Below are 25,970 nucleotides of genomic sequence, written 5' to 3' on the forward strand. Positions count from 1 at the left end.
CCAGCCAGCTCTCTAGTGCATCTAGACTACAAAACAGCACATGTAAGCTGACAAAAGAGAAAGTAGAACAGAGGAAAGAACAGATGGTCTCTGTCTCATTTATCAATCCTCCACACAAGAGCTAAAGCAATATTCCTCAAGGACAGATCTCACCATATTCCTTTGCTCTATGAGTCCCAGTGACTCTCTTGTCTCCAGTATGAACCTCCCTTAAGCATCCAGTCTACCTTTCCCAGGTTCCTGGATTCTTGGACGTTGCTCACATATGGGCATTCGTTCCATCATCCATTTCCATGTTTCGGTACCGACTTTTCCCCATTTCTAGAATGTTCCCTCTCCTCACCTCTGTCTCTTAGAATCCCTACTTTCCTTCAAAGCTCAGCTCAAGTACCACTTTCTAGATGAGGGTAGGCCTGATTTCCCTAGCTACTAGTCTCTCTCCCCAGAAATGACCTAGTATTTGCTTTATACATACTTAGGGGTGTACAAGTTGCTTCCTCCATTTTTGTCTCTGCATGGAGTAGGTGTTGCTTTTTGATTATCCAAATGTGAACCAAAAGGGAAAGGTTTTTTTCATCTGCTACCCTAAAAATAGCACTGCAGAAGAATCTGTTTTATAGCGGGGGCTAACACCTCCTGCATCAGGTGCAATTAGTTACAAGACCAAACTTGGCAGGTTAAATGCTATTTTCCTAATGTGACAAGTCTTCGAAGTGTGCTTGCCAACCACACCTGCCTTATCTCTTTTGCTTCAGCTCACTTTGCTCTTATTGCTGTTCCCTCTCCAAACCCTTTCAGTTCAGCATTAACATACTTTGTGTTTAAAGATGCTTAGATAACACATCGAGGTGACATTGCACAGAGCAGAGGTTGGCAATGGCTACTAAGCCATAGTATACCAAACCCCTGAAATGCCAGAATTCAAAACTCCCTCCTGACACTGACTCACTGTGTGACCTTGGGAAAGTCACTTAACCTCTGTTATAAGTATCTCCCTAAAATTTATCTACTAAATCACAGATAGTCTGCAATCTGCCTCAAATGGGAAGTGAGTCCCATACTGGTAATCCTCCATGTTAATGCAATCACAAATCCTTTGCAAAGTCACACATACTCTGAAGAAATGCACCACATTCCTCAAACAAACTATGTTTTTCCTAATTTCCCCCCAGCTGCTAGTACCTTTTTCCCAAAATTACCAATAGAATGTAAGCTCTTCTCCCCCAAAAAGACACGCTGCTTCCTCTAATAGAATATTATGGTCTTCGCGTAAGAAATTTTTTATTATAAAACATGATTTTTGCTAAAGACAAGGAAACTATAAATTCTAGTATCTGACGAACTTAGTGGTAGGCTTAACTGATACTTCAGTAAGAAGAAATATTCAAGAATAAGATTCGTTAAGTTTCCACTCTGCTACCAGAAATACTGTAGAGAAATCAAACTAAAATCCATTCTCACAGCAACTAAAGTCATCCCACAAATTTAAATATTTTGAGAATAGTTTTTCAGCTAAGTTGTTGATGATGGAAAACCATCAATCCACATTTTGTTCTCAATCATAATTATAATGCAGTTGGCTAATGGCCATATCTTCACAAGTCCAGATTAATAAGCTATAAAATATAATAACATAAGCAGTATCAATATTTAAACAGTGACAAAAGAAAAATGATTCTTTGGTTTATGTTAAAATGAGAAAAAAGAAGCATGAGAGGGCACATCATTCCTTCCTTCAAATTTTTCTGAGCACCTGATGCACTAAAAATAAGAAACACAAACACAGCTTAAGATCCCCAAAGCCAGTGAATAAAACCCACCTTCAGGGACAGCTAGGTGGCCCAGTGGATAGAGCACCAGTCCTGAAGTCAGGAGGACCTAAGTTCAAATCCGGCCTCGGACCAAACATTTGACACTCACTAGTTGTGTACACGACCTAGGCAAGTCACTTAACCCCAACTGCCCAAAAAAAAAAAAAAAGAAAAGAAAAGAAACCCTACCTTCATTGAGAGTAATATAACATCAGGAGAAAGAATCATTATTTTCTAGGTAATGGTTTTATCTTCTTTAGGGGAGTAAGACTTGAGAGTTTAGAATATTACTATGTACACTTGTTCAATGCAACTTACCATCCAATGAAGTCTCTTTGACACTTAATCTACAATACACTAAGCTCATAAAAGCTATTCTAGCATCCAACAAATGTGCATAAGAATATCAGGAAATAACTTTTTGTAACAACAACCCCACACTACCAGCCTTATCTCAGATTTGTTGTTGTTGTTGGGTGGCTTCAGTCATGTCCGACTCTTCATGATCCCATTTAGGCTGTCTTGGCAAAGATACTGGAGTGGTTTGCCATTTCCTTCTTCAACTCATTTTACAGGCAAGAAAACTGTGATAAACAGGGTTAAGTGACTTACTCAGGGTCACACAGTTATTAAGAGCCTAAGATGAGTCTTCTAGACTTCAGGCCCCAATTCTATTCACTGCACCACCTAGCTGCCCTTATCTCAAAAAGGTTCATTATTTCTATAAAGCAACTAATCTAAGGATCAAATGACTCCCCTGTTAGTAACAAGATGAAACAATTTAGAGTTCCTTGAATCGCTTCTGTTCAAGAGCTTCCAGCAAATCAATAGGAAAGCTATGTACCCAAGAGATTTCTCATAATCTATTTTTATGCATAAACTCAAATTCAAGGTTTCTGTATATTGTCAATCTCATTTTTTTTAGCAGATCATAAAAATCTTACAGGTTTGTTTATACCACTTTGATGGCATTTACTATGTGCTGCCTTGTATTAAATTGTGTATATAGTTATGCTGCTAGCTTGCTTATTAAATGTTTGGTTCTTTAGTGGGAGGACCAATCATTTATCTTTGTATCTCCCACACTACATAACTACTCCTTTATACGGTACACATTCAAATACTTGTTGAATAAATGAATTCTATATATTGCCTAAAAGTATTAGTTATAATAACGACCACAAATATCAGAAGTATAGGCTTACCTGTATAGCCCATAAATTTTCCAGGGATTTCCTGATTACAGCATCGACTACAGAAGATCTGACCACACAGCCGGCAATGGTGTCTACGTCTAAAGGTGGTAAACTTTTCACTACAGTCATAACATTCCTTACATTGGCTATCTGGCATCCAGTACTGCTTCAGGTCACTATCCTGTAACATAAAAAGTGGTATGTTTGGTTTTTGTTTTTTAATAAAAGAAAATAAATTTTCAAGGCTCGAGGAAGGAAGCAATTAAGAAAGCAACAGCATATATTTACCATGCCAGAAACGTCACAATTCTCCCTCCTCAAAAATTTACATTGGGATCCAAGTACACATAGTAGAGTTCTATTACCAGCCTTGCCACTACTTTAAGAAGTACAACAGCATATGTAAGGCTGCTATCTAAAGTTGCTCTCCCTGGAACTGCATTTGCCAGGAATCAAGGACGGTTCTTGATCAAGTATCTTAACCTGCTCAGCTCCATGTAGATTACTAAATTTGAACAGTAGGAGCAGGTTTCCATATATACTATTACTACTATTTTTAAACACCTGTATCCAAATTCAGTATTTAACATACAGGGGAGATACAAAAAGAAACCTCTAACATAAAAAAATTCAGCACTGTTTAAAGCTTCTGATTAAAATTCTAGAAAGACTCACTGCATAAAATAATAAAGTGTTTTTCTTATGTAGAAAATGTGCAATTATTGATACTAACATACAGCCAGTTTGTTTTTACTCCTACCACTAAAGTACGAATGTTCTAGATACTAAAGGGTAGTTTGTAGCACACTAAGACACAAGTTCTGTAATATCTGCTATTCTCTATCTTTACCATAAATCACTGGAATACTTCTAATACTTGGCCAGTTTAACTCAACTTCCTTAAACTGGTATCTAGGAAAGTGTCCATGGCAACTAAGAGCATTGTCAAAACACAGCCAGGAAAGAAGAGTATGTGGCATTAATGGCACAAGCAGTCATTACCATGTTTCTCAACCAACTTTCTGAAAACCCTATCACTGGGGCCCATGAATTTTTTTTAAATAGTTGAATAACTGAATTTCAATGTAATTATTTTACTTTGTAATCCCACAAATGTTTTAAGCATTTAAAAACATCATTCTGAGAAAAGATTCATAGGCTTTACAAGATGATTAAAGGAGTCCAGGACACACAAAAGGTAAAGAATTTCTAAAGCCACATGCTACTTCTATGGTCTGGGGCAAATTATTTAAGTAAAAGGGGCCTCAGTTTCCCACGTATAAAACCAGAGTTTGAATATGATAACTTCTGAGGTCCTAAGGCTCTGAGGCAATCACAGATCCTTCACAATCAAATTTGTTGTTGTTGTTGTTGTTTGTTGTTTTGTTCAGCTGTTTCAATGGTGTCCAACTCTTCTTGGCAAAGGTACTGGAGCAGTTTGCCATTTCCTTCTCCGGTATTTTACAGATGAGGAACTAAGGCAAACAGGGTTAAGGGACTTGCCCAGAGTCACATAGCTAGTAGCGTCTGAGGCCAGATCTCAACTCAGCAAAGTGAGTTTTCCTGATTAAAGTTTCCTAGTGCTAAAACCCCTTTGCCACCTACCTACCTGCCTTACATAGTCAAATATATAGCTATAATCTCTCCAGAAGACTTCAGAGCTAGGACCACCCATCCACCTCCCACTCTGACTCTACAGCTCATGATCCCTCTTGACAACTCTAGAGTCATAATCCCTTGAGACAATTCTAGAGTTATGGCCTCTCCCTCTCTCTATATGACTTCAGAGCTGTGAACTTCGGTGTTCCTGTCTCTTTCTCACAATGTGATCTCTCTGACAGCTCTGGAGCTGTGATTAATCTCTCTAGACTCTACAGAGATCATAGTTCTCTACAGATGACTCTATAATCTCTCTAGACCACTCTGAAGCTGTGATCCTATATTCCTGTAACAGCTGAAGATCTACAAGGGCAGGCATTGAGCCACATACAGAAGAAATATGAAAGAGAATCTCTGACACTAAAGATCTTATTTATCTGGGAAAGTCAGAAGTCAAATTGAAGGAAAAAAAGTGAAGAAAAAAAGACAATACATTGTAAAGATCATAAACATCTGTACAATATTTATGTAAAACATTTTAAATAGATTACCTCATTTGAGTCTCCCAACCCTGTGAAGTAGGTATTAGAGGCATTATCCCCTTTCTAGAGATAGGAAACCAAGACTCAAGAAAATTAAGTGACTTGTTCATGGTTACATAGCCAGTCAAGCATTAGAGGCAGGATCTGAAGTCAAGTCTTTCTGAATCCAAGTCTAGTACTATAGCCAGTAGACCACGCTATTTCTTCAAAAGCACAAATTCCATGGTACAAACTCTAAATTGAGAGTTGAAAAGAAAGGAAAATAAACAAAGACTTGAGTAGGCAGGGTCAGTTTCATGAAGAGAGGGGCAGAAGCTCGGCCTTAAAACATGTACCAGGTTTAGATAAACAGAGAAAAGAGACCATTCTGGTCACAAGAAAAATTAGTAAAAACCCAGAACCAGATGCTCCATTAGATGATAAAGAACTTGGAAGAAACAGAAAAGTGAGTAACCACGTCCAGGTGTACTGTCCTTGCTTCTTCACTGACTCTAAGGATTTCCAGTCTTTTCCATCACTCTTAGTTCCCACCTGTCTTCTTAGGCTGGGATTCACTCATATCCTGCAATCATCCTCTATGGGAGGAATAGCACTTCTGTGTTCCTATAAACAGAGCAATGACCCGAGAGTCCAATTTCAGACTAAGAGCTGCTCAGGCTCTTTTCTTCTCACTGGACTCAAGCAGCTTTGACTTCAAATCCTGCCTCAGACCCTTCCTAACTGGATGACTCTGGGCAGGTCAGCCTCAGTTTCTTCATCTGTAAAATGGGGCTAACAGCACCTGACTCCCAGAGTTGTTAGGAAGGTCAAATGAGACAACATATGCAAAGTTCGGCAAATGAGAATCTTTATTAGTACTACCCCTCACCTCCAACTCCATTTCCTTGTGGTTTACACAAGCTCCCCTTATGCTCCCTGCTCAGCACAGGGTCCCTGGAAGCAGAACCGTCCATTCACTGAGCAAAAATGAGCAGACAATGCGTCTGGGCCTACAGTATGCTTGTTTCTAGTCACCACTAGTTCCACCCTAGCTGCCTCACCCAGGCTGTAGCTTCCAAGGCTGGAAGCCTGGAGCAAGGCGAAAACCCAAGAAATAAGGGGCACAAGGCCCTCAGTGCCCACCGAATTAGTTCTGAAATCAGTGTGAGACCAGGACCTAAACATCTCAGACACATACAGACTCTGGGATCAAAATTAAGAAAGAGAAATAGAGAAAAGCACTAAGAGAGATAGAAAAAAAGAAAAAGAAAAATCTTGCTTTGGATGTTAAGAAAAATTTGATCCCATGCATCTCACACCAACAAAATTATGGATTCTTGACAGTGATGGATGAGTCAAAGAACTATGTACTCATCCCATAAGAAAAAAAAAATTGCGGTTGACATACATACAAGAAGCACTAGTGTCACACCTATGTACGTTATGGCAAAAAAAAGTCCTTGAAGAGACCCATAAATCACCTTCAGAATCTCCAAAACATTTCCCTCCCTCGTCTCATCCTCCTGACTAAACTTGTCACTCTTCCTAATGCCAGCATTAAAGATATATTGAAAACTATTTATTCACAAATAAAACTCTTAACCACATTTTCACATTTTTCAATTCCATTTATCATTTTTTTAAAGTGTTTTGATAGGTTCTACGTTTAAACACATTTTACATTTTTTTAAGTGTGACTTCAAATTATTTTATACTTTGGGTGGGTTTGAAAGAAAGAAGAACTTAGCTGACTTATTTCAGTTACATTATGACTTTTAAAATAGACTTTTGTTGACCAACCTGGAAACCTAATTATCATTTATTATCTTGTTGCTATGGGAAAATGCATTATAATTCCGAGACAATTAACTTTAAAAATTTTGGTATATAACTCACTTTTAGGTTTGAGAGACTACTTGAAGGGGAGAGTGGGGAAGGAGGAAAGTAGAAGAGGTGAATAGAAATCATTTGAGGAAACACAGAAGGTACATTTATATCTGTATCCCCAGTGCCTCATACAGTGCTTGATACACAGAAGGTGCTTAATAGATGTGTGTCTATTTATCATTTTTCATCCTCCATTTTCAAAGAGGACAAACCGCATCACTGTGATGTCCTGACTCGCGCATGAACTGCACTGAAGGGGGGCAGAGCTGCACAAAGTCATACGCCTCACTCATTCTTCAGAGTCACTGAAGTCCGGCAGCAGGACAAAAGTCAGGTGACTGCTGACGGCCCTGACGTCTTGGTTGTCTGACCAAGCTCTAAGTGCTCCATAGCTCCTACTTCAGTCCCATTCATGTCCAGTGGGACAAATTGTTCTCATCTGCCTGCTCTGCCAGGGGATGTCTTTCACATGCTCAGGACAGACATCCCCCTAACTCCCCAACAGGTGTGAAGCCCATTGGGTCACCCTCAATCTGATTTAGTCCATATCCTGAGACAGTTTTGCCAGGGTGTGGCCTCTGTGCGTGATTCTTGATTTACTAATAGAAAAATATGTATCCCATTTTTTTGTGGCTCAAGAATAAGCCCACATTATTTGCATTCCCAGAATGAAACTGCTACACTCACGTGCAAAACAATACTAGTTTCATATTTAAAAAGAAAAATAGAGGATACAGGATGCCAAAGTTTCCGCCTGCCTGCTACTGCTTTAAGTTATGAGGAACATACAGAAACAGAAAACACCTACCATTTCTCTCTCCTGTACATTCCTCCCTATTCAACAGATCATTCAGGATGTTGGTAGTATAGAGAACAAACAGCATTAATTGCTGAAACAAGCATTAGATTGAACTTTTCTTTCAGATGATATTTATAGCATGTTTTCAATAATCACAGCATTACCTAAATAGCTGCTTATTAACAGTCTCATGCTTCTAGGTAATACCTGGCTTTTCCCCTCCATGATTTCCTTGAGACGCTTTAATACTGTGCTGAGACTTCGAAGTTGGACAGCTGTTCGAGGATCATGGCCTCCTACGACAGCTTCTGCTTTCCTTCTGGTATCTGGGAAGGGTTGAAAAGATTAGGTTAACTTGGAAACACTTAAGATCCTTAACAATGCAATGAAAAACCTCCTGCAGACCAATAGAGCAGAATAGCTACCTCTTTACAATGGGGAGAATGAGACATGGAAAATTTGTGATTTTGCTTGACTACTTGTTACAAGGACTGTGTTTTTTTTTTTCCCGGGGAAGGGAAGAGGGAGTAGTGGAGAGCAAAGAAAAAGCCAAAGCTAGAATGAAAGACTGCATTGCCAAAAAAAGAAGAAATAAGACAGTCACTGAAGAATCTTTAGAAGGAAACAGAAGGAAGTTTGGAGGAAAACATTGACATTTGGCATCAAAATGAACTTATTACAAACTTTTTAAAAAAGCAATCTGTACTTAATAGATTAAATTTATGGTTTTACATATAACACTGTTTTCTGTTCTTATTTATATAGAAATATTTTTGGTGTTTATTAAATTCAAAAATTTAAAAATATTAAGACATTGTTAGATTCTTTAGCATATATATGCACACAATATACTTGGTTTTCACTGTATGCTCATGTTAGTGATAAAAATGTATGCCTTTATTTTAAAAGATAAGCTTTTCTTTTTTAAAAAATAGGTTTGGACTAATTTTATATGGGTTGAAACTAGCAAAAAAATTCTGAGTGAAAACGTATAGGACAATTTTTAATTTAAAGTTATCTCTGAGACTAACAGCAATTTGTAAATTATGCAAATATAGAAAATAGTTTCATAAGGGACTAGGGGCCCTTATACCAAAGGAAGTAGAAAATGTTAAACCCAAGGAAGAGATTAGGAAGAAAAAAGGGTGAGACGAACAAAGTGTTAAGATTATTCAAATTCCACTACCAAAATTACAGGGCCATTTAGCATTACTCATGAACAAGCGTCCTCAAAAGGAGGAAAATATTAGATTAAAAAGCAATCATGAACTGCTACTTTATGAACTTCTACAGGTAGAATGATATGATCAAAGTCCCATTCCAGCCAGAATGTGCCAGAACTTGAGCTCTGTTGTAAGTCAAAAATCAGGAAGTCCTTCATGAACGAATCGATCACCCATCTCTATCAAAAGGATCTGACATCAAGAATCACCCAGACACCTTCTGTAAACCAACCATACTCCTCTAAAAACCAAAACTTCAAAAGATTCCTTGAATTTAAGATATGTCCCCAGAAAAGCTCTGATCTAGTTTAAATCTCCTCAGAAGGTCTCTGATCACTTAAGATGCCTTGACTGGCCTGGTCCATACTCCTTAGCCTGCTGAATCTATTGCATGGCATTTAAAATCGAATCAGAATACAAAAGAACACTAATCCATAGACTGGGCCAGTGTTAAGGTAACTAACTTAAGGAAAGAACGGACACGAACCTATCTAAAAAATGTGTGAAAGTGTATAGTTTGTTATTAGACCGCTCCTTTCCAGTAACCCACTAACCCACTACTGTCTATGTACATCACACACAGTAGATGTTCCTCTTGCAACAAAGCACCCCCTAATTCCCTGGGCTACTCTACTGTATTTCCATTCCATACCATTTCTAAACCATGTTGCCTCCACTTCAGCCTCCTCATCCACTCTCTCCCATCCGAACCACCAGGATTCTCCCACCTGGGTCCTGGGGTTCTGACAGGTAAGGTTTCACCTTTTCTTGCCTATAACTAGTCCTTCTCATCACTTGTTGGGCATTTCCAAACCCTGATGCCAAATGTATATTCCCTCACCTACTTTCTTGCTCCCCTTTATATATTATCTTTCTCTCATTAGAACATAAGCTCCTTGAGGGCACAGATTTTCCTGCTTGCTTGTACTTAGTACAGTGCCTGGCACACAGTAAGTGCTTAATAACTATTTCATCATCATTTAGTTCTGAGATGATGTTTGTTATATGCCTGAAAGTTTGGGGAAAAGGTGGGAAAATAGAAGGTATGCACTGTGATCAATATGTGAGAAAAGGATTATATGAATACAGGGAAAAGCTTATAAGAGATCTCTTTAAAGAATTAGACTTCATAAATAATTCTTCCTATACCTCAGTTATGCTGCCTTATAAAGAATGACAAAAATCCCAGGTACAATTTCTTCTTAGTCACAGGATGATTATAGCAAGGTAGCAGTCTGTGATTTGTGATTTAACAAGTAAGAGACAGACATAAAAAGAAGCTACTAGGCTCACAGTGCATTCTCAGTCATACACAAGCTCCCATCCTAAAGTCATCTGCATTTGACCCCTGAGAATCACATGTAGCAGGCTCACTCCCAGCAAAATGACATGACCCTCACCCTCCTTCCCACTCCCCTGAGGAAAAGGCACAAAAAGGAATGTGTGAGGGCTAAAGAAGAACACAATCTATCCATGTTCCTAACTAAGAAGAGAGAGAGGGAAAACCAAGGTCTCCAGGCCCCCTTCCTTTATTAGTTCTTATCTCAAGCACTGATTCAAACCCCTGACAGGGCAGAAGAACCAAGTAAAAATGCAGAAAGAGTGACAGTAGGGCACCAAGACCGTCAGTGATAGCAGAAACTGAATCTGTTCTGCCACTGTGAAAGAAGCAAGGCAAGGAAGGGATAACATAAGAGCAAGGCCTCTAAAGGGAAAGGAGACCACGTCAGGAGTGCCACCAAAGCATCAATGCAGCATATGAACCACTAAAACCCAAGCAAGTGACTCAAAAGCCAATCAAGAGCTTTCTACTTAACATGGACTGAAGTGTAATAAACACCAAGAATGGGTTTTTTTAAACACTAAACCAAGTTCTTCCATTTATGAACTTATGCTTAATTTTAGACAACCTCTAATCACTCAAAATTAAGACTATATAAAGGAGAAAGATAAGTCAAAAAACATTCTGGAAAAACAATGATTAAAAGAATAACATTTTATCATCACACAAAGGCAGCTCAAGGAAAAAACAATTTTCTTTTACCTACTACAGTAGATGATCGACGATGTAGATCCTCATTAAGCTGCTTCTTATAGGCTACAGGGGATCTCACAGATTGTGTCCTTGAAGAATGCTGAGGACTGGCCCAACTTCCACTCAGAGACTGCTGATCTCCCTGTCCACCCTCTGGTCTCTCTGCAGGACAAGACAACCTGTCATCATTTCAAAAATCTAAGATATGATACTGAAGACATAAAGAAAGCTCAAAAAGAAAGGGAATGAGATAAGTCAAATCACATTTGTCTCTTTTAAATTTTAAATTTTGTTTTAAACTGTATTAACATATGAAAATGTTAACCTTACTCATTAAAGACAATTTTTTACATTCTGTTGAGGTCATTAACATTTTTACAAAAACTAAACAAACTGAACTTTAAGTCTCATAAACACTGGCTGTCACTCAAATTCACTTAACAGAGAATTTCACATGGTACAATCACATGTAAAGCAAAACATTAACTGAGCTCTTTCCTAATTTTCCCTTAGACAAGAAAACCTTGCTTATGTCAACAAGGGCTTCAAAAATTGTCACACTGGTAATCAACCAAGCTCAACCTCAATCTAAAAGATTTAGGCAGCAATATACTTGGTAATTTCCAATTACTAAGGTAAATTCCTCAGTCTAAAAATTTAGTCAGCAATATACTTGGTAATTTCCTGAGTTTAGGGGGGGAAAAAAAACTTTCCTGGAATTGCTACCTTTGAACATGTCTTTATTCCCTCACTGCTTTAATTACAATTTTGTTGCTATTTCTCAAGACAGAGAAAAGAGGGGAGAGAAGAGAAGAAGAGACATGAAGGGAGGTGAAGAGAAGAGAAAAAGAACACGAGCAAATGCCTGCCTTATAAACTTAAAAACCAAGAGAAGCTATTGCTGAGGTGAGAAAAAGACATTTAGTACAAAAAAGAAAACATCAAGTATTGATACATTTTTTTTCCTATAATGGACTTCCTTCTAGTACTTAAGTTTTCAATTCAGAACCTCATATATTCACAGATGTTTAAGTTCTACTGCTGGAGATTTAATTGATGATGCCACATTTCTCTTACTAAGCAGTTTTTCCTTATTGGCAGTTGAAGGGTTAAAGCTGCTGCCTTGCTGATTATACAAGAGGGCATGAAAAATCAATGTTGAAGATAGGAACTTCAGATTTCCTTCATCAGAGATGTGGGTTACTTGACCTTCAGAATCTAAAGTTTTACCTTTACTGAATCGAAAAAGATTTACAAAAGAGCTATAGGCTGATTTAAAAGGAGGTTCATCCTGATCTGGAGTTAAAGGTTTGAAGTGAGTCAGATGAGAGGGACTAGTAGGAGATCGAGGCAGATCATTAGAAGAGTCCAATGTTGGTGATGTCTTGTCATCTGTGGCCATTTCATGTGTCTAGGAAAACAAAGACAAAATGAAAACTTTAAGATATCTGGGAAGCCCAAGAGTCAGCAATAAACAGGTTAATGACTAACCTCAGGAAAATTCACACATATGAAAATAGACTTCTAGTCCATAAAAAGAGGACCTTAACTAAACTGTACTCATGCAAATAGTCTTAGGTTGAAAAGATGGAACATGTAGCTTTTAAAATTACAAAACATTCCATGCAGAGCAAGTACCAAACAAGCTGCATTACATTAAAAAATTGGAAATGAAGCTAATGTGACAATTCTGCTCCTTAACAATGAGATAAAAGCAAGAGCAAACAACTTACAAGGATCAATTTTAGGGTATTTAAGAAAAAATGTGATGTCTATATTAAAATTTATTTTAAAATGCTTTTAACTGAGTTTATTAACCCTTTTGTTAAGGTTTCATTTTTCATTAAATAAGGATTGAACCTATGATTTATTTGGTATAGGGTAAGAAAACTCCCTCAAACAATACAGATCAGTAGCTGTTCAGCAATCAGCCTTAGAGCAGGGTTAACTTCTTCTGTATCATGGACTTGGTAGTCTGGCTAAGTCTATGAATCCCTTCTCAGAATTTTTTGTAGTGCATAAAATAAAATATGCAGGATTCAAAAGGAAATCAACAATAGTCATAAAAATAGTTATAAAAGTACTTAAAAAAAAGGCACAAACCCTACATTAAGAACCCATGCCTCAGAGAGGTGCCTATGGCATTAAGAGAGAAAATAACTTGGTCCAAGTTACATGATCAGTTATATGTCAGAGGTGGACTTGAACCCAGATATTCCTAACTCCAAGACCAGCATCCTACCCATTAGGAAAACATGCCTCATATGCTTTTCATCAACATGCTTTTTAAAATTTTTCCCTTAACATTATTTATTGGAGAAAGTGGTCATCCCTAATTAATACTTCCTAGACATTTTTGCAATGCAATGAGATAGTAGACTTGCCTTAAGCTAAGCTCTGAAAGGGATTATAGCAAACTACTATCATTTTACACACAGGAAACTGAGGCCCAAAGAGAGAAAATTATTTGACTAAGATTAAATAAGCAGCAGAGCTGAAATTTGGACCAAGGTCTTTGGACTCCAATCCCATGTAGGTTCTACTACACCAATTTTCTTAAAGAATCAATTTTAGAGACTTGGAGATTTTCTTAAGAGATTTAGGGTCATCTGAGAGGAGAAAAAAAAAGATTTTAGAACAGTTCAATTACACTAATAGCCTCAATAAAGTTTCTGCTTCTCTCTGAACTGTTTAAAGAGTATCACAAGGGGGCAGCTAGGTGGGTCAGTGGCTAGAGCACTGGCCCTGGAGTTAGGAGGACCCGAGTTCAAATCTGGCTTCAGACACTTGACACTAGCTGTGTGACCCTGGGCAAGTCACTTAACCCCACTGCCTAGCCAAAAAAAAAAGAGTATAAGAAAAATACTACACTAATTTGAATACTTTTGTTCCCCTACCTGCTATCTACATATCAAAGATATGGCCATAATACTTAGCTTAATATTTAACATAATGAGCTTAACAAATAATACTTTGTGCCTCAATTTCCTCATCTCTAAAATGGAAGAGTTGGACTAATATCAAAAGTGCCCACTAACACTCTGTGACTTTGATTTTTATTTTTGTATAATGCTTTCAACTTTTCAAAGTCCTGTGTATTATTATCTCATCTTATCCTCTGAACAACTCCAGGAGATTTGTAGGCATTATCCTTTGCTGTGGTTAAGGACAGTCAGGCAAAGGTTAAATGACTTGTTAATGTTACTAATTAGTGGGAAAAATGGAAGTCAAATTTTAGTCCCAGCTTCAAGTTTTTCACATTAGGTCAAGATCTTTCACGTGACTCTAGAGACACTCAACTTTTAACTTATCTGAACACTAGTATTTCAAGCCAAGACACTTCCTGAGCAAAATAACCTCAAAGTGTGAGAAAGAACTAATTACTAAGTGACTTGGACAGAATTTTAACATCTTGTATTCTCCTTTTCTAGCAATTCACTAATACAAAGTATTTGAGGAATGGGGAGGTAGAAGAGGGTAATCAGGTACTGCCTTTAACAAGCAAGGAGGCAACCCTGCTACAAAAGTAAGAACTTTGGATACTAAAATCAGTAAGGCTTGAAAATATTCACACATACGTCCACACACACACCTATCAACCTTAAGGTAACTATGACAGTGTTCTCAGGGAGCAGCTCTTAAAGGACAGAAAATGGGATAAGGTAGGGGACTTGCCTGCACTACTTTTGGAAACCACCCATCCACCATATTGGATAGAAATCACAATAAAACAGAGGTTAATAACCTTCACTCTCCCAGATGGTGTTGGTATCACTTCTTCTAGATCACCTTACTTTAGAGGGCCTATCTTCCTATGTAACTTAAAATTACATCGATTTAGAGATAAAAATAACTATAAAAATACTGGGCAAAGTGCTCCAACACAATTGTTATCACATAGTGTTAAATCTAAGTATTATGCGATGCTTCCAAAACTGTTGGGGGAAAAACTGCCTTCCAAAAGTAAGATTTTTTTCAAGTTAACAGTTCCTTATGAAATAGAGACTAATTCCTTCCTTAATAGTCACTTCTTAGAAGTACCGCCCTACGTACTGAAACAACTGACAAGTTTATCATCAACACAACCCTTTCCCACTTCAAAAAGCGTTAAGTACACACACACAAAACTAATCAGTTACCTAAACAGAAATTAATTGCAACTGAACTGGGCAGGATGTTTTTAGCAGATAAAAGAAACTTCGACTAGACCTACCAGTGCTTTCTTAGTACATTCCAAATAGTAACTATTCAGAACCTCTCTCATCAAGAAAGCTGAACCTTCTAAACTTAAACTTATGAGATCATTAAAGATCTTTCATTTGTTTTTGACACATGGGTTGTTGGAGCCACTGAAGTAGAAAAACCACAATGTAACATTTTTTCCCATTAGTAGGGGGGGAAAAAACTGCCAGTCACTCTCATAAAGAAGTATTGTACAAAAACTGCAGTATTGGGTGCCATGAAGAAGGTCCCTATTATCTCTTCCTAGGCCTTAGCCTATTCTCCCCCTTCAACAAATAATAGTAAACAAGAAGCAGCTAAGAATACTCTTTTAAAATATGTAGTTTGGGTGCATTTCAGGTGCTGTGTCATTTTTTTAAGTTTATTCTCAAGTACCAGGAAATAAACTTCAAAGAACTTGTAAATAAGCAAATTATTTTTTATTTAATTTCTTTACATCTGTATGCTAATATCCTCATTATAGATGAAAGTGTTTGCTACAATCTTTAAAAACTCTGGATACACAGAATCAATAAGACTTGGACATACACATCCATCCACAAAAACCAACCAGCCTAAGGGAACCATGATAAACAGATTTCTTAAAGCAACATTCCAGCACTCCTCACCTTGTGCATGAATACTTTACAAAGAAAATTATTTTCAATAAGTAGAAGACCCTAATTTCTGTCCCCTTTCCCCAAGTCTCAAAATGCTTTCCCTCACCACTCCTCCACTGAACAGTTTTCAAGTTAAAGTTAAAATCACCAAGCTTCCTTCCCTTAAAAGGAAAACTTGATAACAGGTTATCTAGGAAACCTGGCGGGGTTTTGAGGGAGTGGCTTAAAAAAAAAACAAAATCCCAGGTAGACACATCAGTAGCCTCCTCGCGCGCAGCTTATTTCTGCAATGCAAAAACTTTCCTTTCGACTCCAGCTCTCTACAGTGGAAATAAGAGGCTACCCCCACCCCTACTCCTACAACAAGAAGCCCCCGATGCAGGCATGAATACCCCTTAAAGAAAGCAATGGGCATCGCATCTCTGGCACAGGCGGGACTGCGGGATGTAGGGAGCCCGGGAGAGTAGCGGAAAGAAAACTTCCCCAAAAAAGAAGCGTCAGGAGACCCTCCCACCCCCGGGAGCCGAGGCCGGGGGCGCAGACAGAGGAGCCACGGACCTGTCATTCTCCCTTCCCAGCAGCTCCCCTGCCCCCTTCTTCCTTCCCCGCCCGCCCGGACACGGCACATGACCCGGAGTCAGCCAGCGTCCTCCGCCGCCTCCCCGCGCCCCCACGGGTTCGCGACCTCGGACCTCTCCCGGGACGCCCCCTCCCACTGCCGGATCCTCTTCCTCTTCCATCCTCCCCTCACCCCTGCCGCCCCGCAACAGTCCGCTCCCCTCCCCCCTCACCTGCGCCTCCCCTCCCCCACGCGTCAGACCGCCACCACCCTCCCAGTCCCTCAATTTAACGCGGGGGGGGCAGTAACGCAGCACCGGGGGGGGGGGTGCAGGAGCCCGCGACAGAGACCGGCGACGGCGGCAGGAAGAAGCGCTTACATGGTTGATGCGGCTTCTCGCTTCCCCCCCCCGCGTCCCGCCCCCTCTGCTGGCCCCTCCTCCTCCTCCCAATCCGCTTCCTGTCCCCCGAGCACGACCCGGTCCCGCCTCTCGGGCGGCTTCGCCCGCCTTCCACGGGCCAGACTCAACGAGAGGAGCGGGAGCGCAAGGAACAGGCATCTATAATCTATCCGCCGAGCAAGCGGGAGAAGAGACCTGCTGCAGGACGCATGCGCGCTCCGGTGGCGCTCTCGTGCGTGCGCGTGTGTGCGTGTGTTCACTTGTGTACGCGCGCCTTACGAGAACAGTGCTTTACCGTAATTATACGAGAGCGCGGGCCCTCGAATATTGCTATAGTAAGCATTTTTACTGATTTTTAGGCAACTGAAGTTGTAAAAGGATCGACGAACCATAGGATTTAGAATGCAGTAATAATAATAATTACAACTTGAATTTGTGTAATACTTCTTTACAAAACACTTCACTTATGTAAAGCATAGGTTTTCTCTTTCGGTTGTAGATCAAGAGGTGGAAGGGGCCTCAGAAGCCATTTAATCGAACGCCTTCCTTTTTTTTGCGCTTCAGGAAACAGGCCGTGTCGCTATTAAGGAGAAGGGCAGAATTTAAGGCAAAGTCCTCCAAATGCAGCATACTTTCCCTGCACCAGGAATGCCTTATAATTGAGGTGTGAATGGCAGATATCGGTCAGGGAAATCTTGTCCAAATAGCGCTCAATCTTGAAATCAGAATTTTTAATTGCCTTGAAATTTCTCCGCCTTGCAGATGGAGGGCAATTAGGGTTGGGTTAGGGTTCCATCCGCAAAAAGGGATTCACTTTCATTCAATCCTTATCATTCCTCCAATAATGAGTTAAGGAGCATTTATTAAGCATCTACTTAAAGCATCAGGCTCTGTAGTAGACTCTGGGGAGACAAAAACAAAAAGTGTGGAACAGCTCCTGCCTTCAGAGAGCTTACACTCTTTTAGAAGAGACAAAATATACACATATACATATCTATCTGTATCTCCTTCCATATATTTGTGTGTATGTGTCCTGTAAGCATATATACATACATACATACATACATACACACACATAATATACCTACATATAAGTTACATATACCTACATGTAGGTGTGTATATATATAAACCTATATATGTAAACATATATGTGTGTATATATGTATATCAGTTTAAAGGACATATACACATATGTGTATGTGAAAGAAGACTACATTTGGGAAAACACAGGAAGCAAACCTAGGTGTAACAGGGCTATGTTTTGTTCATTCCAGATCATGTAAAAAGGAGACACTAACATGGGAGATACCGGAACCTTTACATTCTCCCACCACAGCCTCTTTCATGGGCTGAACAGCTGCAGTAAGTTATGTCTTTTAAACAAGCAGACTGAGTGTCTGTCTCTCTATTATTCCTTATTCCTACTATATAAGTAATCATCCTTTACAATTAAATTCCATTCACCATGCATTTTTATCATCAAGCATATTTTTTATTGTTTAATCATTAATAATATGTGGTTAAGTGGCATTCTGCTTTACTCTGAAGAATCTGGTTCAATTCTGGGCACCCTATTTTAAGAAGAGTATTGTCAAGTTGGAAGATGAGAAAGATAAATGGTGGGAGGATTAAAGATCTTGTCATACAAATATGAGGATGAAGGAGGTAGGAACTTTTGAGCATGGAGAAGAGAAATCTTATGGGGAATGTGCTAATTGTCTTCAAGTATTTAAAGGCTTGTGGTGGGAGAAGAGGGATTAGATTTGGTCTTCTGTGCTCCAAAAGGAAGGGACAGGAGCAGTGAATAGACATCTGGATGAGGCAGATTTAAAGCTAATATAAAGCTACTCTTCCTAACAAATGAAGCTATCCAAAAGTAGAATTGGCTGCAATAGGAGGTAGTGGATTTCCTTTCATTAAAACTTTTCAAGGAGACAATAGATGAGCACTTATTGGGACTCTGTAGAGCTATGTAGAGATACAGGTTGGAAAAATTGCCTCCAAGTTTTCTCCAACTTTGAGATTCTGTAATTATTATGGGTATCTGCATTGACTTGTTAACCCCAGCCCACCCTCACATTGGCAGATCTGAACTCTCAGAGAAGAATCACACTACCTTATTACACTCCAACTCTCTCAGGGTCCTAAGAGTAACACTGTTTTGGGAGATACACTCTCCTTATTCACCACTAAAGCTCTTGAGCCTTTCTGCTCCACTTCAGTGTAATTCTTATTTACATAAATCATCTACTCACGATGGTAACAATTAAACATACTCATTTATTTAACATTAAAGCAAAGGCAAACGTAAACATTACAGCATAGCAAATGTAGGAATAATCAATGCATCGTAGTCTACAACTAAATATTTCCCACTAATGTCCTTGTGAGCAATCATACCTTCCCACAAATGTATTTAGTATCTGGGGCTATTGTGGTGGTGGTGGTGGTGGTATCTGAGGAGGAAGGAGTAGAATGGGTATACTGTTATAGAAAACTGGCAGCAAAGTACAGAAGAAAGGAAATTCATGTGCTCAGGGTAACTCTCAACTCTCATCTACAAACCTGGAGGTCATTGATCCATCCAGGAAAATCTATACTACACAAAGAGGCTTCTCTACTAATGGCTCTCCTACTGATCCCCACCATTCTCCCACCAGGCAAATACTCTTCAGTTCTCAAACTAATGAAGTTTTTAATAAACAAAAGAAGAAATAAATCAATGACATTCTTCTCTACCTTATATTCTTCCCAAATTTATTTATTCTTCTTTATGTGAAAATATTTTTTTCTGCCCTTTTCAACAACCAGCTCATATATGAAAGGGGGAGAGGGGCATTAGTTTACATTTAAACTCTCATGATCCTTTCCTTCTAGGAAATTTATACCACAGTATGCAAATAAGTATAAAGTATGCTTCTACCACAGGCATTTTCCCTTTTAACTGAGCTCCTCTGTTGGTTAGGTTTGAAAACCAGTAACTGGGCACCCTGTGACTGTTTTGATAAGCCAACAATATTAGTAAAAAGAAGTGGAGCACAGGTCAGGGAGAAAATGTGGTATCCCTCTAGAGCTCAGCTTTATGAAACATTTAATTCAAAAATTTTTCCATTCAATTACACCTCACAATTACTTTTTATTTTAATCATAAAAAGTTTAAATCTGGCATGCCACTTGGGATTTGTTAAATAAGTCAAGTTAATTAAAATAATGTTTATCATGAGCCCAATAATGTCCTCCCCCTTCCCAGCTACTACTGAAATTACACTGTTTGTATTTCATTCCTATCTTTGTGTATGTTGTTCACCCCCAAAAGAATGTAAACTCCATAATGGTAAAGACTTTCAATTTTTATGTTTTAGCCCCATCACCTAGCATAGTTCCTAGAAAGGAGGAAGGAAGGAAGGAAGGAAGGAAAAGGAGAGAAGAAGAGACAGAGGGAAGGATGAGGGAAGGGAGGGAGGAAAAGAAAGACTGCATTGTTGAGACTGTCCTACTGGGTTAAAATATAAGCAAATGCCACTGCTGAAAGGTACTTTCAGGATGGGTAGATTATTAGGGTAATCAGAGTTGACCATGTGGACAAAGAACAATTTTGTTTGTTTTTTAAGTGAATAAGACTTAACTTTGATGAGAAATTTAAAATGTGTGCAATTCACACCCGGAATTTTAGAGGTAGAATATCCATGCAGGTCATTTAGTCCAACTACTGATAAGGACCAGAGACCCCAAAAGATGAAGTTATTTGCTGAGATTACCCTAATCATCAGTAGAAATCTGCCTGATTCCCACCTCAATGTACTGCTTGAAAAATGATGCACTGTGATTTTTTTGCTGTTTATCCTGCTCAGCATTGTATTGGGAAAGTTCTGCTCACTTTACTCTGCTGTCCTGGCTCTGCTCTGACCCCACCCCACATCATACTTGGAACATTTCACTACATGGTCTGACTCTTACTGATAACCCTAGCCAAAGCTAGATACAGAAGCTAGTAACCCCTGTTGAATTGAATTGATCCAGGGATCCTCAATTCAAATAAACAAGTCCTCACCAACTGAAGAGAAGTCACAATCACTGAAATTGATACATTTATTAATATGTCTCTGACATTTGCTTAAATTTATTCCTTTGTCCTGACACATATTTATTTCATAACTAACAAGACTGATATATACAAAAATTAAAATGAATCTAGATATGTCTTCGTAAGATGTAGGTAACCCTTTCTATTAAGAAGAAGCAACTGTACTATATGTAGGGACCCAAGGAAAAAAGAGATGTAGGTGGTGGCATCAATAGCTACTCAAGGTGCAATCTCTGCATTAGCCACCAAGTGGCACCCTGAACTCAAGCTGAACTGAACTGAACTTAGTGAACCAGCCTAGTCCTCTTTTCCTAGGCTGGACAAGCAAAGCCTAGTCTGGATCTCTGTGAATGCTCTGGGCAGCCCTCCCAGCCTCCTGAGAGGTCCCTTCCTGGGTTACTCTTTGCTCCATCTAGGGTTTAAAATGTAAATTCATTACTGTATACTATTTTGTATAAATGTATCACTGTTGGCTCATACTTGGCCCCAACTCCATTAAGATTCTCAGCTCCTTCCCAATGTTTGGTGACCCAAAGGAAAACACACTTGTATTATATTCAAATGAATGGAATAGAACTCAAAAGATAAACAAAAGCCACTGGCAAGTATCATCAAGAAAACTTTTAAGGAAGCTCATCCCCTCGCTATTCCTTCATTTAAAATCTATGGTAGAGAGGGGCTTTTTAAGTGAATTGTCAAGTCAACGGATTCCAGATCAGTAAATCCTAGATCTTTGCCCACTGGCAGCCACTTATACTCCTCACCACCCCCCCATCTCATTTTGACATGATATCCCACCTTCTAAAAGTTAGATCTAGACCTGCGAGGCCGTTTAGTCACCTTCACTTTATTAAGAAATGTGCTCATTTTCACACACCCGAGGCAGAATTTAAATCCCAACTTTTTGACTCTAGAGGTAATTTACTTTACATTGTATTAAGCTGCCAGTTTTCCAGATGGGCTTTTGCAAGACTCACTGATGTCTCTGGTTTCCAGGAAACATATGGGGTCGAAACCCACAGTTTAAGAAGCACTGACCAAACTGATAGGGCTGTGCAAACTCTTTTAGCTGTGAGGTCCAAAGGTCTTACTTGCTCCTGCATGCATTTCTCTAGGGGATATCTTGGCATGCCTGTCGTAAAATAATCCCCTCCCTAAAGTTTAAATACACCACTAAGCCAAAGAATTAGTGCCCTTTTGACAGTTTTAGTTGATTGCTCCTGGCATTTCACTCCTTGACTCTCTAATTGTCCTTTTTAGGTCTACCGTCCTCTTGGAAAAATACAGGAAGACAAAAAAAAAATACAACCCTGCCTAAGCAAGTGTTTCCTCTGCAAAATATTTTATTTCAGCAGTAAGAACTAAAAATTGGCTTCCCTCCTTGAAGCATACCCCTTCAATCAATCATTCCCTCTCCCTAGTCTTTTATTGGCTCCTTCCTACCAATAAACTCTGCCAGCATTCCCAGCACTTCTAAAATGCACACGTACACACACACACACACACACACACACACACACACACACACCACACACACACCCCTTCATTCATTTGATCATCTCATACCCTTAAGCTACCGTCACATCTCACTGCTCCCATTCACTGCTAAACTCCTTTAGAAAAAGGCCATTCCCTTTCCTATCCCTCTATAACCACTGATCCCTCTACAGCTAAAAGGATTGGGTCACAAGAGTGAGCCCACCAGCCTAGAGACTGCTGTCACCCCCCAAAACAAAATACTGTGGAAATCCAACGAACTGCAACAGTTTACTGCAGTTATTTTCAGGCAGTTCTTAGACACAGAACATATTCACACCTGTCTATAGTCCATGAATGGCCACAGACAGTTCACTGATTTTGAAGGGACAATTGGTGGCCTTTCAAGGTAAGAGGCCCAAACCAGCAAGAAAAAAAAAATCCAGCACTTAACTGATGGAGAAGTAACTAAAGGAGAAGAAACTAGTTCAATGCTGCTTCATGTAGTCCAGGTCAGGCTTCTTGGTCACAGTATAAGTAGAAACACACACCTGTATGACCATTGCTGTTACACAATGGAATCATATCAGTGTTATTACTTGTTTGAAGCAATATGCACACAATAATACATCGACTCAGTAGATAAAATGTAAAATCCAGTTGGTGGAGGAGTGGGAGAAGGGCACAATAATACATCGAAGAAACACACACCTGTATGACCATTGCTGTTACACAATGGAATCATATCAGTGTTATTACTTGTTTGAAGCAATATGCACACAATAATACATCGACTCAGTAGATAAAATGTAAAATCCAGTTGGTGGAGGAGTGGGAGAAGGGCACAATAATACATCGACTCAGTAGATAAAATGTAAAATCCAGTTGGTGGAGGAGTGGGAGAAGGGGAGAGGGAGTGAGATTTTTTTTCCTACATTGGTTTTGTGTCTTTTCAGTAAATAACCCTTTCTTTGTAAAAGCTAATTGATATTAATTAGTTAAATTGATAGTGGGGGCACTACTATAGATGATATTGAGAAAATATTATCTAGATGTTGATATGGGGGGACATACTGGACTAGGGGCTCACGCTGATAGTGTTAGAAGGGCCCCCACTCCACCCCCTTATCATGGGTTTTTCCCTAGAGCCCTGAAAGAATAGCCAGCCACTCTTAGGAGACTTGAGTTACAATCTAAGTAGGAGATGGAATAAGGACCCTCCCAGAGCTTATATAGGAGAGTAAGTCAGAGTACATTTAATAGCAGCCCTTTAAAAAAAATCAAGTTGGCATTAGATAAAATTCAAAATATGTTGTACTTTACATGCCTACTTTATAGCTCCAAAAGTACTTTGTTAAGTGAGAAATCATAAATATTTTTTAAAATATTACATTTAAGTCAAAACTCAGATACTCAAACAGATGTCTCATCTCATAGATTTGGATGTTCCTTCCAACAATGCAGATTTTTAACCTATCTATACCAAGCATCCTGTAACTCTTATCTATGACCTCCCATTAATTTCCCACTTTGGATCCAACCAACTGCTGAGGGAAATTTACTCCCTTTCTCTTCATATAGGTTTTGCTTAGAGTATAATGATTTGGTGCCTAAGTGGCTCAGTGCTCTAACCACTGAGTCAGGAGTCACGGAAGTCCTGAGTTCAAATCCAACCTCAGATATTTAATAACCATAACCTTGGACAAGTCACTTCTGTTTGCCTTAGTTTCTTCAACTGTAAAATGGGGATAACAGGGTTGTTGTGAGGGTCAAATGAGATAACATGTGAAAATAATCATTTAAAATTACTTGTCGATTTTACTTTTAAGAGGTTTTTTGTCTTTTCTTTGTTACAAATGAAGCCATAAGGTTTTTTTGTTTTTTATTTTTGTGAGACAGTTGGGGTTATGTGACTTGCCTTAGGGTCACACACAGCTAGTAAGTGTCAAGGGTCTGACGCTGGATTTGAACTCAGGTCCTCCTGACTCCAGGGCCAGTACTTTATACACTGTGTCACCTAGGTGCCCCAAGTTTCTTGAATCTTGCTTCTGCAAGTTTTTACCAGTTTATGAAAAGCAGACAAAAAAAATCTGAGAACAGAATAAACCATCAACATTATAGTAAAAGAAGACCGTATTTTCTGGATATTTTGCCTCAGTCATGTAAAACACCTACAGAAAGTACTCATTTTCCATTGGCTACAATTTTTTCCAACTGTAATTTTGTCTAATCATTCTCACTTGAAAATTAATATTACATTGGATAGTATTTTCAAATTACTTTTGTTTCTTTTTCAGAATAACTTTCAACGTAGAAATGCTTCCATATGTTACCAGTTGATCTTGCTATTTTATTAAAGGAGGAAAAATTGTTTAATCGCTAGCAAAAAAAAGAAAAAGAAAGAAAACACCAAGTCATACCATGTATACATGTATTAATGGCAGAATTAACTGTCAAAATTTTTTTTGTCACAACAACAAAACACAATTATACATTTTTACACTATCTTTTTTTTTTGCTTTGGCAATCTGGGTTAAGTGACTTGCCCAGGGTCACATGGCTAGTGTCAAGTGCTTAGGTGCCACCTACTGAGCCATATAATTATTCATTTTTACAGCATTTTAAGGTTTACAAAGTACTTTAGAGACATCTCCTTTGGTTAATCAATGAATATTTATTAAGAGCAGAACTATAGTAGGCACTAAGAAGACAAGTCCAAAAAAAAAAAGCACTCTACTCATTATGAGCTTACGTTATATTACGTTAAGGGGGAGATAACAAGTAGAAAAATAGATATAACATAAAGTGAATAAATGCAAATATATTTTTTTAAAAATCCATCAGTCAGTAGGCATTTACTAAGCACCTAATATATGCCAAGCCCTGTGCTAAGTTCTGGGGATACAAAAAAGAGGCAAAAGACAGTCCCTGCCCTCAGGAACCTCACAACAGGGGAATGCTAGTTAGTTTCAAAGGGAGGGAACCAAGCTTCATGCAAAACATGTTACTTGAACTGCATCTTAAGGAAGTAAGGGATCCTGAGACACAGTTAAGGAGAGAGAGCATTCCAGGCATAGATATAGAGGATTACCAATGAAAAGTTACAGAGAAAGGAGGATGGAGTGTCCTGTGTGAGCAAAGGACAGAAGGCTTAGTGTAGCTAGATCACAAAGTCCAGGCTGAGGAATAACTTCCACAGAGCCTGGAAAAATAAGTTGGGGCCAAGTTGTATGGGGCTTTTTTTTTTAAAAGAGTTTTTATGGATATCTTGTCACATCATCATAGTTATTCCAATTATCCTTCTTCCCCTTTCCTTTCCTCTTCCCAGAGAGCCATCCCATAGAACAAGAATAGTATTTTTATAGAGGAAAAAAATCAGCACAACAGATCGATATACATTGAGAAAGTCCAAAAACATATGCAATGTGCAACATCTGTGGACCTCCCACTTCCACAAAGGAGTGGGTTGGAGGGTCTTCTAATATCTCTTTCTTGAGCCCTTCTTGATCTTTATAATTTTGTTTCATTCAATTTTG

At 38.9% G+C, this 25,970-nt stretch overlaps 1 protein-coding gene across 7 annotated transcripts in view; it reads right to left on the reverse strand.

Moving 5' to 3' along the window:
• PIKFYVE (phosphoinositide kinase, FYVE-type zinc finger containing) overlaps nucleotides 1-16,879 on the reverse strand; it is a 109,368-nt gene extending 92,489 nt beyond the window's left edge. For 6 of the 7 annotated variants that reach the window (XR_013483357.1, XR_013483358.1, XM_078147442.1 and 3 more), the window contains exons 1-5: nucleotides 16,704-16,791; nucleotides 12,302-12,482; nucleotides 11,081-11,233; nucleotides 8,021-8,139; nucleotides 3,017-3,188 (exon numbers count right to left, since the gene is read on the reverse strand). Coding sequence is in view for 5 of the 7 variants with exons in the window: in XM_078147442.1 (XP_078003568.1) it covers nucleotides 3,017-3,188; nucleotides 8,021-8,139; nucleotides 11,081-11,233; nucleotides 12,302-12,473 (616 nt within the window). In the remaining 2 variants the exon portion in view is untranslated. Of the gene's footprint in view, nucleotides 1-3,016; nucleotides 3,189-8,020; nucleotides 8,140-11,080; nucleotides 11,234-12,301; nucleotides 12,483-16,703; nucleotides 16,792-16,850 lie in introns of those variants that run through there. The other variant, XM_021008659.2, reaches the window with a different exon arrangement.
• Nucleotides 16,880-25,970: the final 9,091 nt, after the last annotated feature.

The sequence above is a fragment of the Phascolarctos cinereus genome, unplaced genomic scaffold, assembly GCF_003287225.1.
Source record: "Phascolarctos cinereus isolate Bilbo 61053 unplaced genomic scaffold, phaCin_HiC Scaffold_7;HRSCAF=346, whole genome shotgun sequence".
NCBI lineage: Eukaryota > Metazoa > Chordata > Mammalia > Diprotodontia > Phascolarctidae > Phascolarctos > Phascolarctos cinereus.